The sequence below is a fragment of the Sciurus vulgaris genome (assembly GCF_902686455.1).
Source record: "Sciurus vulgaris genome assembly, chromosome: 2".
Classification (NCBI taxonomy): Eukaryota; Metazoa; Chordata; class Mammalia; order Rodentia; family Sciuridae; genus Sciurus; species Sciurus vulgaris.
Genome location: NC_136462.1, coordinates 91,626,302 through 91,646,201, shown reverse-complemented (window position 1 = coordinate 91,646,201; position 19,900 = coordinate 91,626,302). Strand labels below are relative to the sequence as shown.

General features: G+C 36.3%; 1 protein-coding gene across 6 annotated transcripts in view; it reads right to left on the bottom strand.

Moving 5' to 3' along the window:
- GANC (glucosidase alpha, neutral C) overlaps positions 1–19,844 on the bottom strand; it is a 79,190-nt gene extending 59,346 nt beyond the window's left edge. For all 6 annotated transcript variants that reach the window (XR_013761668.1, XM_079126129.1, XM_079126125.1 and 3 more), the window contains exons 1-5: positions 19,332–19,844; positions 17,815–17,877; positions 15,071–15,179; positions 7,460–7,587; positions 1,965–2,147 (exon numbers count right to left, since the gene is read on the bottom strand). Coding sequence is in view for 5 of the 6 variants with exons in the window: in XM_079126129.1 (XP_078982255.1) it covers positions 1,965–2,147; positions 7,460–7,587; positions 15,071–15,179; positions 17,815–17,877; positions 19,332–19,360 (512 nt within the window). In the remaining variant the exon portion in view is untranslated. The remainder of the gene's footprint in view (positions 1–1,964; positions 2,148–7,459; positions 7,588–15,070; positions 15,180–17,814; positions 17,878–19,331) is intronic.
- Between the last annotated feature and the right edge of the window lie 56 nt (positions 19,845–19,900).

Below are 19,900 nucleotides of genomic sequence, written 5' to 3'. Positions count from 1 at the left end.
CTGTTATCTTCTAGGAGTTTAAAAGTTTTGTGGTTTACATTTACCTTTATGATCCACCCTGAGATCATGTTTTGTGAAGTGAATAGGTTCCGTGCCTAGATTTACTAGTTGCATGTAGGCATCTAATTGTTCCAGTGTCATTTGTTGAAGACTATCTGCTCCATTGTACTAATTTGCTCTTTGCCAAAGATCAGTTGGCCATTGTGTGAGTCTATTTCTGGGCTTTCTATTTTGTTCCACTGATTTATATGTCTGCCCTTTCATTAATACCACACTATCTTTATTACTGTAGCCTTATAGTAAGTCTTGAAATAGGCTATCAGCTCTCCAACTTGTTAATCTCCTCGGTGATGAGTTGGCTATTCTGGGTCTTTTGCCTTTTCATATAACTGGTTTGTTGATATTCACAAAATAACTTGCTGTGATTTTAATTAATTAATTTTTTATTTGTTCTGATTAGTTATACATGACAGCAGAATGCATTTTGACGTACACAAATGGAGTACAACTTCTAATTCCTCTGGCTGTACACAATGCAGAGTCACACTGGTCATGCAATCATACATGCACATAGGGTAATAATGTCTGTCTCATTCCATCATCTTTCCCATCCCCAAACCCTCTCCCCTATTCTCACTTCCCTATGCCCAATCCATAGTTCCTCCGTTCTTCCCTAGTACCCCACCCCCATTATGGATCAGCATCTGCATATCAAAGAGAACATTTGGCCTTTGGTTTTTTGGAATTGGCTTATTTTGTTTAGCATGATATTCTCCAGTTCTATCCATTTTACCTGCAAATGACATAATTTAATTCTTCTTTAAGTTTGAGTAATATTCCATTTTTGGTATTTTAATTTATATTGCATTGAATCTACAGATCAGGTTGGGAGAACTGGCATCTTGACAATATTGAGTTGTTCTATATATGAAAACAGAATATCTCACTATTTATGTGGTTCTTTGAAATCTTTCTTTAGAGTTTTGTAGTTTTTTCTCACAGATCTTGTACTTATTTGAGATTTAAAGATAAGCATTTTGTTTGTGGGGTGCTAATATAAGTGGTAAATGTGTTTTTTATTTCAAATTGCACTTGTTCATTGCTGGTATACAGGAAAGTAATTAATGTTTTTACATTTAATTTTGTATCCTGCACCCTAACTCACTCATTAATTCTAGGAAGGTTTGTGTTTGTGTGTGTGTGTGTGTGAGAGAGAGAGAGAGAGAGAGAGAGAGAGAGAGAGAGAGAGAGAGAGAGATACTCAGGGCCTCACATATGTTAGTACTCTATCACTGAGCTATAGCTCCAGGCCTTAGAAAGTAAGATAATTTTTAATATTTAAAATTCAAGATAGAAATAAATGAAACCCAGGGAAAAAAACCCTTACGATTTGGGAATGATAAATGCTAAATGCTCTCTGCAGACTATGTAATATGTTTACTATTATGATAAAAATGCAAAGAACTACTGACTGGAAGATTTAAAAAATAATTGATTTTTTTAAAAAAAAGGAAGAAGAATCTCTTCCTTATCATTATTTCTCAATCATGTGACTGGGAACAAGTAGCTTTGATGGAGTAGATAGTCCCAGAAAATTCCTGTAGAACTATTCACATCTACAGTTATTCAAGTTATTTTAGGGGAGAAAAGTGACATTCTGAAGCCACAGGAGTTCGCATTAATATGTGTCAAGTCAACAGAGTGCTTTTTTAGAAGGCTGTGGAGGGAGAGAATGCCATCAATCACACACAGGACGTAGTAAGAGTACAACATTCTCAAATGTTTGGGAATCATTTGTCACAAAGCATGTATTAACCTGCATTAGTGAAAACACGAAATTTCTCAGAATATCACAGTAAAAAAGGCAAACCAATTTTCTATGATGATTTGTTATCTAGTTAGGCAAGTGATATTATAACCAGGTTTTGTTAGGTCTTTATGCATTAAGTAATGTGTAAAAGTACCTTTGTTTGGGAGGAATCTGTAGGTGCTCAAAGTATAATTGGCCCAGGGAATTTATGCTCATCACAACCTCTTTTTCGGATACCAAGTCTATCTTGAATGGATTTGCTGTGATATGACACTTCAGATCTCCTTTTCCATCTGTCAATATCAGACTGCCTGTATCCCCTGAGCATGAAATCAGCCTAGAAAACAGAGCAGGAAGGGAAAAATAAATTTCTATAGGTTTACATGGCTCTATTTGATTTGTAATTCAAAGTAATTAATTAGTAAATCAATCTTCATATAATATAGCACAGATGACAGTGGAAAACCATTGTTGGGAGCATGGGCTTTGGTGTTAGAGAGCTTGGTCTGAACATAACTTTACCATATACTTTATAATGTAATGAAGTTATCCAACATTTCTAAGTCTCAGTTTAAAAAAAATTTTTTTTTGTAGTTGTAGGTGGACAGAATGCCTTTTTTTAGTTGTTTATTTTTATGTGGTGCTGAGCCCAGTGCCTCACACATGCTAGGCAAGCACTCTGCCACCAAGCTACAGCCCCAGCCCCCTCAGTTTTCTTATTTGTAAAGTACAGACAAGATAAAAGTTACAATGAATACAGTTTTTGAACAGAAGTGAGCTCATGCATACTGTCTGACACAGAAACACTCAAATGTTAACTGTCATCGTCAGTATTACTTCTTTGTGTAAAGTCTAGTAACACTTCAGTGTATAGAATTAAAGCATTATTTTCCTTTCTCATTAGCACATACATTCAGAAATTAAGAAAATACACAGATTGAGTACACACAGGAAATGGAATTAGGTCAATTTTTATTTATCTACTTATAACCTCTTTCTTACCAGCCTCCAATTTGACAGGCAGACTGTTAAGATGTTTTGGAGCCTGAGGATGCAAAGCTCAAAACCAGCACTTAACATCCTCTCAGGTCTAGATTTCTCCCTTTCTGTAATGCACATTTGCCCTGGTAAATGATCACAGGACTCTTTAGGGATGGTTGATGGGACAGTTTATGTTCTTTATTTATTTATTTATTTATTTATTTTTTCCCAGTTTATGTTCTTATTATGTCCTTTCAGTCATCTTCTGTGGATTCTAGGCCTCCCTTTCAAGTAGATGGTTGGGACCTGGAAACCAACTCTGTCTGGAGTTGGTGGAGAGGTTGTCTCACTGTTCATTAATCCCACAGTTCTGATTATTACATCAAGCAGGACTCTAGTCAATCTGTCTTAGTCGAATGGACTGCAGGATAAATTATTAACTGCCCTGAGGGTTAAAATGTTTTGTGTACTATGTGAGCCCTACTGCACATTATGAAATTATGTCCACTTTGTCTCTGACAACTAAATGCTGCTACCTTGTCTCTGTCACCTTGAGGCTTATCATCACCACAGCAATGAGAGAGGCCATTTTAATGGCATCATTTCTGGCCAATATCTGTAGCCCACAAAAGAAAAAAGCATTTATTGCAACACTATCCAACTATTCCTTTGCCAATGTATTTCTCAATGAAGGAGTAGTATCTTCTGGATTCTCTTGCAGAAAGAATGAGGGACTTGGATGAGTTGGCTGCATGTAACAAATCTACTTGAACACCTTTATCTCCCTAAGTCTATGAATAAGTATATGAATACTGTGCTATGGAATTTTGATCTCAGCAGAATCCATAGCTGAGTTCAGTTCAAAGTCAATCAACCAAGCAAACAACCTGAACCACTCTCTGCTGTCGAACTTGGCATATCAAATCTATATTCTCTGGTACATGTACCTATGTCAATAAATTTAACCTGATCTAAAATAGTTTCTTCTTTCTTCTCTAGAAATCCCCCAGAAATCATTTCCACACGTTTCCCATTATAAATTCTTATAATTCTGTAGGCATGCAAGGCTTCTCCTAAGTTTGAATGTAACCGGCTCAAGCAAGTTGGGATCTGGCTGTGACAAGGAGTTTGGAGGCAATTAAGGATGGTAAGGGTAAGGTACGATGAACATTGAAATCCCTTCTCAAGGTTTATCTTAGGTGAGGTCAGGGTGTTCAAGCAAGTCAGGATCAACCTCATTGAACACAGCAAGAGGAGCTATTTCTGTAAGAATGGGAAGCTCAGTGGAGTTTGGAAGTTTGGGTATTTAGAATTATGCAACTCTTGCAAATGTTGCCATTCAATTTTAACAGGTCCTACCTCTTCCCAGTTAACACCCTAAGTTCACAGAGGTGAGGAAGTTATGAATTCAATTTAGGATCTCATTCAGCAACTTTTAGTATCAAACTCTGTATGTTACTTTCAGCTACAAGGACCCTGTAGCTACAAGAGATAGGAGAGAGCTTTAGGATAGTTGTAGAAACTTACTAGTTCTCTGACCATACCATGAGTTAAGAATTTAAAGTTTGGAGACTATTTTCTTTCATTAAGCTCTTCAGGGAAGCTAATAGCAGCTAGGCTACCACAAAGTTTTGAATTTTGAATGACAATCATAATGTGCTATGGTTCTACCACCTGGTTTGCTTTCAATCGGTGTTTTATTACAGTTGACCACCAGTAGTAATTTAAATAACTGCCATAGAATGCCATGGTTTATTATTAGATGTATTAGTTTGTTATGCTGCCAAAAAAAAAATCACAGACTGGGTGGTTTAAACAATAGAAATTTATTTTCTTGTAGTTCTGGAGGTTGGAAGTCCAAGATCAAGGTGTTGGCGGATTTGGTTTCTATATCCTCCCTACCACTGTGGTATTGGAAATTGAATCCAGGGACACTCTACCACTGAGTTACATTTCCAGCGCTTTTTGTTTTGAGATAGTGTCTCACTAAGTTGCCCAGGCTAGCATCAAACTTGTGATCTTTCTGCCTCAGCCTCCCAAGTCACTGGGATTACAGGCATGTGCCATTATGCTTGGCCAGGTATGGTTTCTTGTAAGACCTATGCCCTTGGCTTGCAGATGGATCTTATTGCTGAGTCCTCACATGAGTGTCCCTGTGTGTGTGTGTATGTGTGTGTGTGTGTGTGTGTGTGTGTGTGTGTGTGTGTTCCCTAATCTCCTCTTCTCATAAGGACACCAGTCCATAATGGATGAGGCCCAACCTAATGTTCTCATTTTAACTTAATCACCTCTTTAAAGACCCACCTCAAATACTGTTACATTCTAAGGTACTAGGGGTTAGGGATTCAAAAAATGAATTTTTGGGGAAGATACAATTTAGTTCATACATTAGTATTCCATCACCTAATGGTAACCATGTTCTCATTGCCTTCAAATCTAACTAGGTCAAGAGTCAATCTCATATTCCCATTCTTCAGGCTCTGTTGTTTATACCCACTTCTTATTTATTTATTTATTTATTTTTTAGTTGTAGATGGACACAGTGTCTTTATTTTTATGTGGTGCTGAGGATTGAACCCAGTGCCTTGCACTTGTGAGGCAAGTGCTCTACCACTTAGAGCCTTAACCCTATACCCACTTCTGATAGCAACTACTTTATTAATGAGGGATCAACTATTGATAATAGGAGCAACTCTGGCTATTTTAAGCAGAAAATATTGCTTACATCATGGGAATGGTTGAGGTTACAGATTTCAGGCTAGATATCTAGTAATGACCCCTAGGAACAATAGTATATTACTGTACGGTCAATGGAACTTTTATCTCAGCTTTAAATTTTGAAGCCCTAACCCCTAGTACTTCAGAATGTGACCGTATTTGGAGATAGGACCTTTAAAGAGGTAATTACTTGCAGGAAAATTATGAGAGGACATAGCAAGAAAGTAGCCAGGCTTCTAGTAAGGCCTAGGAGATAGGCCTTCTAAGAAATCAAGTCTGTTAACAACTTGATCTTGGATTTTGAGCCCCCAGAACTATGAGAAAATAAACAGAACTTCTATATTAGGAAATTGAATAATCAGAAGTCACTGTGGCAACTGCTGGGCTCTAGGATCATGCCATCTTAGCTGTACTATGGAGATTAGGAAACTGTGATCATAACTAATAGCCTTAGAGCCAGTCTACAGCTGCTGGATCTACACAAACAAAATGGAGAATTCAGTACTAAAATCAACATTTATGTATGCACATGTGATTGGTAGAAACTAAATTATATCATGAACTCTAGGTACAAGGGAATCTGAGAAATGGCTAAATGCAGTTTTTAGCTTTTTAGTTACTACAATAGCAAAAGGGCCCCTAGAAAGAGTGGGAACAGAAGCAGAACTAATAGATCATATTTACTACACAAAACTAATATCATCCAGAACCCAAAACATGGAGAAGACAATAGAGAAAAAGAAAATTAGGGTAATTTTACTTGTGAATACAGATATTGAAATATCAAAGGATCTCCTAGCAAAGTGAAACCTCCGCCATAATAAAAAATAACTTATTGTGACCAAATCGTTATGTATATGCATAGACTCAATTGTCAAACTGCAAAACCTTGAAGATGGTCTTCTTTAATTTCTGTTTTCTTGGTATAGAGTAGCAATTCAAGTTTAAAATTTTTCTTTAAGAATTTTTATAAATTTTTCAGTTGTAGGACATAATACCTTTATTTTATTTTATCGATTTAATTGATTAATTTATTTAATGTGGTGCTAAGGATTGAACCCAGTGCCTCACACATGCTAGGCAAGCACTACATCACTGAACTGTAACTGCAGACCCTCTATTGACCTTTAATCACATAATTTTATTTTATTTTTTCTAATTAGTTGTACATAACAGTAGAATGCATTTATACATTTTGATAGATCATACATAAATAGAGTGTAATCATATTTTTATGGAAAAAATAATCTACATAAAACCATGGTAGTAACATAGTGAAAATTAAAGCATCTGGCTTTATTTTCCCTTAGTTTCCCTAGTTTTATTTTTCTTTAGTGAAATAATATGAAAAACAAACAAACAAACAAACAAACAAACAGAAATCAACTGGCAAAAACAGACTTGAAATCTCCCTAGAAAGAGTGGGGAAAACTGATGATTTTGCATGTATTCAAAAAATGCTTTAGTCCCTAAAGATTTTTTTGTCTAGACACCAATTATTAATTTCTCTCTAAGTAAAATTACGTTAGACTTCTGAGAATACCCTTAATTAAGAGTGAGTTAGTCTAAGTGTATAAATTACTGTCAGCATGGGAGTCTGACTGGTATAGTAGGTCTCTAGAGCCTTGCTGTTAATCTGAATAAGTAGCTTTCTTCCTACTTGCTCCCAAAATCTAGCTAATACACTGTTTTTGTTGTGAGAAGGAAAGTGGGGATCAAAGTTCTGTCTCCCTATTAATAGGTGAAGGTGAGTAAAATGGTAAAGAAAAAAAATAGAATGGATAACATAGAAAACTGATCAACTTATCCCCGAATAACTAAATACTAACCCTGAAAATGATTATACCTTTGAACAGACAAAATAGGAGGTATATAAAAAAATCTACTATTCAAGGTATGATGAAAGAACATATAGAGGGTGTATCTATGATATCTTGGTCCTTGACTTACCTTACAGTGCTTGGCTTGCTGGTGAGGACATCGGGAACTTCATACCTGGGTTTCAGTGGAGTCTCTTCATTAATTTTAAGCCTGAAAATGTTTCTCTCTATACCATAAACTTCAGCCAAAAGAGGAACCTGGGAACAAATACAAGAGATTAGCTTCAACAGGTTATCCCAATGATATTCTAACAAGTTACAACAATCAGAAAATAATTTGTTTAAATTATTATAAGCCAAGAAAATTGGAGAAAAATGGAAATAATAGAAAGAACAAGCTCCCCAATTTATGTACTTACTTGGCTACATCTGTGGTAGCACGAGAAATACCTTATGAGTTATATGGCTAGGTAAACATATTGTGCAAACCAGGATCTTTAGAATGAAAAGGGTGTCTATTAATAATTACACTGGATAACAGCCATAAACTGAAACCAGCCTTGGGAAGCTGAGATATATGGCCACTGTATCTATAACTATAGATGTGCTAAGAATAACAGTTTGAGGGCTGGGGAGATAGCTCAGTTGGTAGAGTACTTGCCTTGCAAGCACAAGGCCCTGGGTTCGATCCCCAGCACCGCAAACAAAACAAAACAAAACAGTTTGAGTGTTAAAACCACAATAACTAGATTCCAGCTTAATAAAAGATGAGGGCTAGCGGGCCACAAAAAAGAATAGAGAGTAAAATGATGATCTTTGGGGTTCAGTAGTGAAATAAGGCTTGTTGCACTAAAATCAAGTCTTCTATAGCTGCAAATAGGCCTGGGAAACTTTCTCAAGGGAGTGGGCATTTAGGTAAACTTCTGCCTACAATGGAAGATGAAAGCAACACATAACTATTAAGACAGTACATTTGAAAAACAAAACACAAAACAACAAACCCTATGAGACAGAAATGTTTGGATTTAGGTCGCAAAATGAGGCATCTAGATCAGAGGACTATTTTAAGACAGTGGCTTTCCACTGGTGTGCCATGCCACGCTGATCTATGCAAATTCTCCATCTAGTGTAATGCCAAGTTTTGGTTACAAATGGATACCTATATTATTAGTATGTCTAACAAAGAGTAAGCTGGGTAGACCATGTGATGTACTGTAGAAGAGATGATATATGGTGAAAGTAAGAGATAGGAAGCATGGAAAATATCAAGCTGCACCAAAAATTTATGGTTTTCAAGGAACTTAGAAAATATAAAAGTGTCTCCTGAGAATACAGAAGAGTAGTCAAGACATGTAAACAGTGACATGATACTGAAGAGTGACAGACTAACTGGTCCTGTGGCTGTGAATGCTTTTATAGACTCTTTAAAACAGGATGTGGAGTACATTTCTATTATTCTCTTAAATTCAACTAACCTTTATTTAGCACTGTGATGATTAAACTCTTAGGAAGACTGTAATTTAAAAGAGATGAAACAGGTACAAAGTTCACATAAGGCATTTTATAAGTGCAGACAGAAAGACAAGTATAGTAGTAGGGGGAATAAGGAGAGGAACTATTTTTTGTTTTATTATATTTTATTTTTGGTACTGAACTCCAGGGCACTCTACCATTAAGCCACATCCTCAGCCCTATTTATTTTTTATTTTGAGACAGGGTCTCACTAAGTTGCTTAGGGATTGGCTAATTTGCTGAGACTGGCCTTGAAGTTGGGATCCTCCAGGAAGGGGACTATTAATGATGAATGTAAGGTGAGAGATTCTGGAAGAGGAGGAATTTAAGCAGGGTATTAGAACATTACTACAATTTCAGGTAGGTGAAAATGGGCAAAACATGCTACAAAGGGCAAATAGGTTCTCTGCCTAGATTTGATTAACAAATTATATCTAGTTATGTACCCAGAATCCTTCTATTTTTAGTAAAATATCTTTCTTTAAAAAAAAAAAAACCAAATGGGCAATTTTTAAAATATTTTTTAGTTATCAATGGATCTTTTATTCTATTTATTTATATGTGATGCTGAATATTGAACTCAGGGCCTCACACATGCCAGGCAAGTGCTCTACCACTGAGCCACAACTCCAGACCCTAAACAGGGAATTTTTAAAAAACCTAAGACTGGCTATTTCTCTCTTTGGAGACTGCCTGCATTCTCCCATTGAATGTGCCTCTATATTACTAAATAAACTTCTAGATCTCTGGAAAAACAAACAAACTTAACTCCAAAATGGAAGACTATTCTGCATCTTATGTTCTTGAGGTTGCAGTCCAGAAAAGAACCTTAATTATATGAAGTGAGGTAGAAATAACCCTGCTTTACCATAATGATGTTATGAACAAATCAGAGTCAAAGCTCCATTTTAAATTTTTAAAAACTTAACTGAGGAAATTTCCCCAATAGGGTGGCTCTTTTCAAAGTCAATATTCACATTCATTCTTTTTTGGTTTTGGTGCTGGGGATTGATGCTAAGCATGTGTTCTATCACTGAGCTATCCTAGCTCCCAAATTCATTTTTATCTCTTTCACCAACACAGCTTTCATGTTCCAGCACATTATCTCCTAAGATGTTAGTATGCATTTACTGCTATGATCTGGTTTATGCTATATTTTCTGTTGGTTTAGTTATTTTCTTCTCATATCAGTATACTCCAAGAAGTCCAATAAATAAAGCTACTTGGGTTAAAGAAAGTGGGAGTGGCCCAGAGTTTCTAGCTTGGAGCCCCCTCTCCTTTCTGCACTGAGCTCTAAAATCCCACTTCCACTGAAACCCCAGGACTCTGTGGATGACAGTTTAAAAACCACTTCCCTGAGCCTTCTTAACTGCCACTATTGCCCAATCTTTTCCTCAAAACCTTGCTCTTTCAAAAAGTCTAAATATGAATGTTACATTATTTTATTTGTTTTGAGAATTTCTAGATGTTCTTGTTCTTATTTTTTAGGGATCTATTTGGATATTTATGAACAAAAATATACCAATGAATTGACAAATTACCTCCTATTAGTGATGGTTGGGAATATCAATGAAAAATATATTAAGAAGATAAGTTTTATAAGTTGGATTGCTTAAATTGAGAATTTAATATTAATCCTTAGATAACAGAAGCAGTTATACTTCAACTGCAGCTGGATAAACAAATATACACCTAAAATTTTTAAATGGGGTAAGAGCATGTGTTTTGCTCCCTTAGAAATATTTAAGGTGTAAAACATTCACAAATGAAGAGAAACTGAGATAAATCCTCACAGAAGGATACTTTCTGGAGGTTCTTTCTGATATTACAGATCTCTGTTGATTTTTTATATACCATTACATAGAGGCCCAGTTTTTCAGTCAGTGTATAAGAGTACAAATTTCCTATCTTATTTTTCCTACACTGAATAAAAACAAAGCCTGGTAGTGTGTCATCCATAAGACTAATTGTTTTTAATGTCCACATGGGCAAAAACATGGGCAAAAAGCATGGTGGTAGAAATAGCTTTGTCTATGTATTCATGCAGAGGATTGACCATAATTACACTAAAGCAACTTTTTATTCACTCATAACGGAATCACAACTTTTAGAATCTGTAATCAAGTTAACAGAACAGTCCTTGAATACATATTTAAATGACAGTGGATGTTATGAAGGGAAATCATGACTCTATCAATTCCTCCTTGATTGGCTGATCTTACTTGTCCTCTGACACCAGGGTTCCACACTATATTAAGAACAGTTATTCTAAAAGGCCTGTAAGAATGAGTGACCACTTCTTCCAGCTGTTAAGGACCTCCCAGGATTCAGAGAATGGTTTAAGAGCTCATTTAATCATTGTAGGGCACTAACTTCCCCATTCAGTCAATTGGTTTACTGTAAGCACTGATTCTCTAGGGAAAGCACTGAAAACTTCACACTGGGCATTAGCCTGTTCTTCAAGGACAATCAGCTTGTCCAGGTGTGCTTCTGATTGTCCACTTCCCAAATTTTCTGCCTACTCTGGCCATTTCAACAGAAATGGCACTTGCGAAAAAGTGATACCCATGGCTTATCTGCTGCAGATATCGTTGGTTAGGCTAATTCTCATTTTTATTCTGCTTAGATGAAGAAGCAAGGAGTAACTTCATGGAGGTGCTCAGAAATATCCTGGTATCCTTGGAGAAACTGAGAGAAGTGCTGTCTCTGGTGAAACCTTATAAACAGGTTGCAAAAGAAAGTATATTATGTTGTCAAATGATCATCCATATTATGAGGAAGCGTCAAAAGTAGCAATACAAAGTAGACTAAAGATAGAGATCTGCTCCTGACAGCCTTGCTAGCTGTGTTCAGAAGACAGCATGTATTTCCTTGTATTGAAGTCACAAGGTTAGAACTCTGTTTCTTAATCTAGGTCGCAGAAGGTATGAACTTCACTGAAGGTGGGAAAACAGCAGTAAACATTTTTATGATGACATTCCTTTCGGCTTTCTTTTGTAAGTTTCTTTATCAAATATCTATTTGATTATTCTGTCTTTAGAATTAAGAACAATACTATATTGGGACCCTATGTGACAAAAATTCAATATCTGAACCTGCTACCAGTATCTCTTCAAAGTCTGGATGCCCTGACCTGATGATAACATACAGATCGGACATTCAGCTTGTTTTGTAACATTAATGTATCCTAGGAACATGATGTATGCTATGGACTGAACTGTGAACCCCAAAATTTGCCTGCAAAATTTCTAACACTCAATGTTATGTTATTTGGAGATGGAGTCTTTGGGAGGGATTAGGCTTAGATGAGGTCATGAAAGTAGAATTCTCAAGATGGGATTAGTGTCTTTATAAGACCGGAGTTTGCTCTGTCCTTTTCCACAATGTGAGGAAGAAGCAGCCTTCTACAAGCCAGGAGGGCCATGACCAGTGAATGTGTTGGCATCCTGTCTTGGAATTCCCAGCCTTTGGAACTGCGCAGAAGAAACTGTTGTTTAAGTCACCCAGTCTATGGTATTTTATTATGATGGTTCAAGCAACAAAAAGACAATGTTGAATGAAGTTTGATTCTGTTTCTTGATTGTTTATTAAGGGACAATTTGGGGGAGGAGAATTGGGAAGAAGGATTAAAAAAAAAAAGCAAATCCTGGCAAATCTGAAGTTATTGCTTTAAGGGTTTTAAAGGAGAGGGGGAAGTCAGGCACTGAGAGTGCTGTGTTTGTTAGAATCTGCTTCATCAGTGCAATTTGAGAAGTGCAGCTGTGAGCTGAATATGATCCTCACAGACTTTGGGATCTGTCTCTCTGAATCTGAAATAAAAAACTAGCATTCTTATTAAGTAGAGGTATGCAGCTAACTTTAAATCTCCAGACAACAATGGTTCCATATCTTAATGTGCAATCAATCCCCTTAAAAGAACCATCTCATCCCAGAAACAACCTTTAACGGAGATTCTATTTCTAAGTGATGAGATGAACTGTGCTGTCAACTTTAAAGATTACTGTCTGGATCTTCATTGTTCCTACGAAACTAAAAGAGGGCATGAAACTTTAAGTTCCTATTAGTGTTCTCAACTCTACAGGATAAGGAGGGCATTATAGAGTTCAGTCCAAATTTCAGGGTGACATCTCAAAATATAAATTTGCTTGCACTCAAGAATGCACAGATTTCTTATGCAGTTCTGATATTTTCAAATACCTGAACACAGAGGCTGTTCCAAGGTGTCCAAAAAATTCTCAGTCTTGGACGCTATGTTGCTGACATCCGAGATAATCTGTCCTTGCTTTCAGGCTCCTTAACTCCATTGTGAGCCAAATGCTGTGTGCGTTGAGATCCTGTGGGTCCTCCTGTACTGTAAATTCTTTTCCTCTAAAGGCATCAAGATCTGTTGGACTTTGGTGCTGGCAACTGACCTCAACAACAGTCTCACATGTTCAGGATCAAAAGAGAGAGAAAGACCTACAGAAATGTAAAGGGCATATGTGGAAGGGGGTCTACCACTAACTATTGGTATCCAGATGTGTTGAAAATTTTCATTTTGATAGCTGGGCACGGTGGTTCATGCCTGTGATCCAGCAACTCAGGAAGCTGAGACAGGAGGATTGAGAGTTTGAGACTTAACAACCTGAGGTGGGTGGGGGGCAAGACTTTTAGCAACTTAGGGAGAACCAGTCTCAAAATTAAAAAAAATAATAAAAAAAATCAAAAATAAAAATGGTCTGGGGATGAAACTCCGTGGTAAAGTGCTCTGGGTTCAATTTTTTTTTTCCATTTTGGTTCATCAATGATACTCTAATTTTGCCTTATTGATTTTGCTTCAATGTGTGTCTTCATGATAGTGAATTATTCAGTATTCTCAAAATACTAAGTCTCCCCAAGGATGGATAACGATTCTTGTTCTGATCATGGACTTTACAACTCTTTGGGGTTAGCTATATTGAAGACAGGAAGGAAAATGAGAAAATGACCCAAAAAATGAGAAAGGAGAGTTCCTAATATCTGGTGACAGACTTTAAGACTCCTGGAAAGTCTGTGGTAGGCTTTGCATTTTCTGTAGCCATGAGCTTCTGTTGATCTCAACCAGAGTTTCTAGATTAAAGGTCTTACAAATGTTATAAATGTTATAGAGAATTCTGATGTGGGCAATTTTTGTTCTGTCTTCTCTGGTAAGTTTATTTAGTAGAGTTCTCTAGGGCAGGAACTATTGTAGGTACAAGGAGATCTCACATAGCTTTCAGATAAAAGTCAGCATCCCAGAATTTGTTAGTGAGTTGATGGAGTCACTGTCCAAGCTGTTACGGGACCCAGGTCATATTGTCTTAACTATATGTTTCAGTTATAGAATTACCAGAATTAGTTCTGATTGATCTGAGAGGACTTGGACACTTAGGATGACTTTACAAGATGGAGAAGAATCTGGAAGCCAGGGTCAGGTTGAGTGCATCAGGTACTTGGGCACAGCCACACTTTCTAGTGTGCCCATAGTACTTCTATGACTGACCTATCTTTGTGGCACATATGAAGTAGTGTGATGATCTGACAAGTAAGAAAAAATACTTAAGATATTCTTTTACATGTAATAACTATGATGATTCACTAGTGAAGCAGCTTAGGAGATGGGATACTTGTGACTTAGATTTTCTACTGAATGGTCCCTTTACTATTCCTTGGTCATCTGCATTCTGAAGTCTGAACATTCACTGAATCTTCTTAGGCTGCAGGAACAATCATATGTTATACAACATGCTAGGAAGTGCCTGGATGTTTGATGGAGTTTGACTGATACAAGGGGATATTCTGGTTACTGTGATTTTTGACTTTCTAGATCCAAATTTTGTTATCTGATAACTGAGAGTAATGCAATGTACCTTTAGGTGCACTAAGAAGATTAATTAAAAAGAAACAACATTTGTAAACACCTAGAAAAACATCTGATACATAGACAATCTATGTTGACATTAAAATTACCATTAAAATACTATTAGTATAGATATAAAAAGACAAATTCCTTCTCTAACGAAATATGTTATGAAGACATACTTTTTTTTTTTTTTTTTTTTTTTTTTAGTGCCGGGGATTGAACCCAGGGCCTTATGCTTGTAAGGCAAGCACTCTACCAACTGAGCTATATCCCTAGCCCTGAGACAGTTTTAATTAGCTACTGTGGAAATTTATATCATTCAACCCACAGAAACAAAATTATTCTCTGTAGAAGATACTTCTATCTCACCTTAGTTGCTTCATTGATGATTTGGAATCTGGTGCTGTCTTTGTCTGTTGTGACTGAGTTTAATAATGCCCGATAGGTAGAATTCTTGGAGAGTTGCTGTTTTTGACGCCTATAGATATGGAGTATAAAGATGTGTGAGGACTATTTGTGACTTTCAGCATCCAATAGACTATATTATCTTGTAGAAGTCATTAAAATGCATTATGAAACTGGGAGTGGTGGCAGACACCTAAAATCCCAATGACTCAGAAGGTTGAGGTGGGAAGATCATGAATTCAAGGTCAGCCTGGGCAATTTAGTGAGACTTTCAGCAGCTTAGTGAGATCCTGCCTCAAAATGAAAAACAGAAGGAACTGGGAATGGAGTACAGAGGGGTAAAATGATCGTGGGTTCAATCCCCAGTACCAAAAAAAAAAAAAAATTCACTGTTATTAAGTGAATTGGTCATAGGTAATACTAGTACTCTCACAAAGTATTAAGGGCATTACACATTATTTAAGAACTAATAAAATTGGTATTTATAAGAATATTTAAGTAATTTTTCAATATAACATCCTCAATTTGCTTAAGGATGGCAACTTGTATCCTTTACTGAGCAGGTGGGGTAATTTTCAAAGACGACTTTTATGAGTTTGTTCATTTCCTGCTCTCTTTTCAAGAAATGGATCCTTTAGGAGCAACTCAATAGATTCTGGTGGAAACTCATGTAATGGTTTAACAAGGTGAGCAGGCATATCCTATGAATAAGACTGTGAAGTGGATTTTTGCTCATGTAGAATCTAGAGTGTATCCCAAGAATAGAGGGAATCAGTGGACAAATCTTCCTATAATTGTGAACACTGCTCATATGGATAGTACATAGTGGAAGTGAGCTACAATGTAATGTGAAGCCTGTAAAACACCACCTAGTGATGAGTTGGCTACATCTATTTCTGCACAACCTTCAATGTTAAAGAGGGAAATAAATACAAGGGTTCATAGTACTGTGGGAGATCATTTAATGTTTCTGCTGTGTGGTATTGCTAGTCAGCTAAAGACTTTAACCCCTGTTGGAATGGAGATAATTATAGTAGCTGATGTAAAACATGCTCAGGTATCAACATCTATTCCTATGGTAATTATATGGCAGGCTCAGACAATAAATCCTAAGAAATCAATAGATATTATAACTCACACTGTTCCTATGTAACCAAAGGGTTCTTTTTTTCCTGAATAATAAGTAACAATATGTGAAATAATTCTAAATCCAGGTAAAATAAGAGTATATACTTATGGATATCCAAAGAATTGAAATAAATATTGATAGAGGATTGGGTTCCCTCCTCCAGGTGGGTCAAAGAAAGTTGTAATGAGGTTATGGTCAGTGAGAAGCACAAGAATTCCTGCTTCTAGTACTGGGAGGGAAAGAAATAATAGTACTGCTGTAATTAGCACTGAACAGACTAATAGTGGTGTTTGATATTAATATAGACTTCCCTCTAAAATACCTGTTCTGAATTAAAATAGTATGCTTTCCTGGGTTGGGTATGTAGCTCAGTGCTCACCATCAAAAGAGCTTGCCTAGCATGTATGAGGCTCTATGTTCAATCCCTAGAAAGACACACACACACACACACACACACACACACACACACACACACACACAGATTTCCCTTCCTCTATAGAGTAAATTAGAAAGTTAAATTTTATGAAACAATTTTTTATTATTTGTTGCAGGATCATTTGAGGCTCTGGGAAACAGATGATCTCACAGAATAGTGATGGGAGTATAAAATAGTACAATCCCAGTAGAGGAAATCTGGTAGTAATTAACATGTTTCAAATGCATTTATACTTTAAACCAATAATACCATTCCTAGAAATCTGTTCTTTATAGAATATGGAGGTCTTAGGTCTATGGAAAATGACCTAAGCTGCCTAAATAGCTCTTCTTTGTGGCAGTGCTATTATAGCATAAGACTGAAAACAACCCAAGGATCTAGCAAGAGAAGGACATATGAAATAGTACATCTACCCTTGGAATACTATGCAGCTATAAAAATGGAGGAAATTCTCCAAGTAATCAAGTAAAGTTTCTTTAGAATAAACTAAAGCAGAAAAAAGATGAATACAACAGTGTATGCAGAAATTTATTTGGTATAAGAAAGGGGGTGATGTCAGAATATATATCTAAACAAAGAGAACTACTAGAAGAATAAATAAGTAGTTACTGACAGAGACAAGGCGAGGAATGGGGTGAAAGGGGACAGATGGGAATAACACTTTTCAATGTATATCTTTTATATTACTTTTGAATCACATAAAAGTGTTATCTATTCAGACATGATACTTTTAAATTAGTTAAAAATTTAAAGTAATACACTGGTAAGTATAAAAAATTAAAGTCTCCTGCCTGAATAATTCCTTAATCATTATATTTCCTAACTGACCCTTTCCTTAGCCTATCAATTCTCAAAAGTCTAATAGCATTAATTTTGAAATATTGTCAGAATTTTTAATTAAAAAATTTTTTTGTGGTTCTGGGGATGGAACCCAGGACCCTGTATATGCTATGCAAGTATTTTAGCACTGAGTTGCACCCCCAGCTCTTTATTTTGAGACTGGGTCTCTCACAAAGTTGTCCAGGCTGGCCTGGAACTTGTGATCCTCCTGCTTTAGCCTCTCAAGTAGCTGGGATTACAGGTGTGCAACTCCGCATCTGGCCAGAAATGGTTTGATCTAGGTAATATATTTACTTTCTTTACCTGTAGAAAGCAATCTTGCTGCAGTCTTTGAAAACGTTTTTATCCACAGCTTCATCTTCAACACTAAAAGACATTTTAAGAAATGTATTTTACATAGTGTTTGTGAATCCAATTTTTGTACCTTTTCTAACTATAGTTTGAAGATGCAAAATAAACCTTTGGAGTCTTGTGCAATCCAAAATTGTGTTACAACAACTTCATGTAATACAATGGCATAAGTGTTGCAGAACTGATATCCTTCTGTAAAATATCCAAGTTAAACAACAAAATATCAAATTTTGGGATTACTCTGAAAGCAAAGGAGAAAAAGCACTGTCACCTATGAGGAAGGGTTCTTCTAAAATTATGATTGTAACAGTAAAATCCAAAAGAACAAAGGAAAAAAACAAAACCACTCCAAAAACAAATGAAAACTAAAACCAAACAACAACAAAAACAACTTACTCACCTAATCAGCAAAATATTTTCAGAATATATTCTTACTGGGTTTTGGGCTCTAGACAAGATAGGAAGGACTATGTCCATACTTTCTGTAAAAGCCTAGCCAGGAATCACAATAAAATCTGACAAATACTCTAAGAAAGGTATTGCAAAGTAGTAGAATTAGAAACAATCACAGAAGGAAAACCTTTTGCTTTTTAAGATGCTGCTGCTGACAATCCAGAGGTAAATGTTTTTTAAAATTAAATTTCCAGGGCTGGGATTGTAGCAGTGGGAGAGCACTTGCCTGGCATATGCGACACACGGGGTTCAATTCTCAGTACCATGTATAAATAAGTAAAATAAAGGTCCATTGACAACTAAAAAAATATCAAAACAAAACTAAACTAAATTTCCAGAAGAAATGTTTCTAGAACAAAACATGAACAAGATGTACATTGCTATTTGAGTATGTGTATTTAACTTAGTCTTCACTGGATTAAAACAACTGTAAAAACAAAACATTGGCTTTCATGCAGAGTTGTGGCTGAATACATCTGTATTCAGCATGTCCATGATCTTTTTTTTTTTTTGGACACAAACGTCAAAATATGAAAACAAGTCCATACAGAAACATAAACTTAGTCCTACTAAATTTTTTTCTTATCATGGAAGCAATTATATCCTTCATTAAATTCAGTTTTTGTTACTGTTTCTTGTGATCAAGTGTGAAGACTTTGCAGTCTACTCTTTCCACATTTGAAGCAGTAGCTCTGGAGTGACATAGTAGGAGGAGGGTATAAAGTGTACTCCGAAAGCAACATGCTTGAAATTCATGTTAAGTGTTATGATGGCAACTTTTTCACTGTTAATGTTATTCAACCATCCTGAAAATATTTTGCGAGACTATTAACATTAGCTAATTCCCTGTAAAATTGAGTAAAAATGATAAAGCACACAAATACCTAACATTCACATAAGAAATGTAAAAAACTTTTTTTTTTTTTTCCAATAAAAACTTCAAAACCAGAAGGCTGTTTTCAAAGTACTTTCAGTCCTCCCTGGGGTCAGTCCCTGCAAGAGCATTTGGTCTTTACCTTATTTCCTCTTTCTCGGCTGCTGCCATGGCTTCTTTGTCTCTCCGATTGGCTCTCAGCTCTCAGGCCACAGCCTAGGGCGATCTTTATAGAAAGCCAACTAGCGGTGTTTCTAAATTATGACCAGCATTTCACCATCGTCAAGTTTCTGGTAAATGGGGTCTCCCCTAGGTTCTATTTCTTCAAGCATCTATTGTAGCTTAATCTTTTTATTAATTTTTTTAGTTGTAGATGGACACAATACCTCTATTTATTTTTATGTGGTGCTTAGGATCGAACCCACTGCCTCACACGTGCTAGGCGTGCTAGGCAAGCGCTTTACCATTAAGCCACAATCCCAGCCCCTCCCCCAGTTTCTTAAGGAGTGACAGATCTTGGTTCTTGCTCCTTGGATTTTTAAAGCGCAACTAGCATTTCTACAGGTATTACCGTGGCAAATTTTTCTTGATTATGGGTGACTGATGAGGACTGTGCTTTTATTAGGGACCGAAACTGTTCGCAGTGGAGAAGGCGTGTATACAATGAGCCTTAGAAGGTAAAAAGAGCGTGAGAACCAGGAAGCAAAGGAA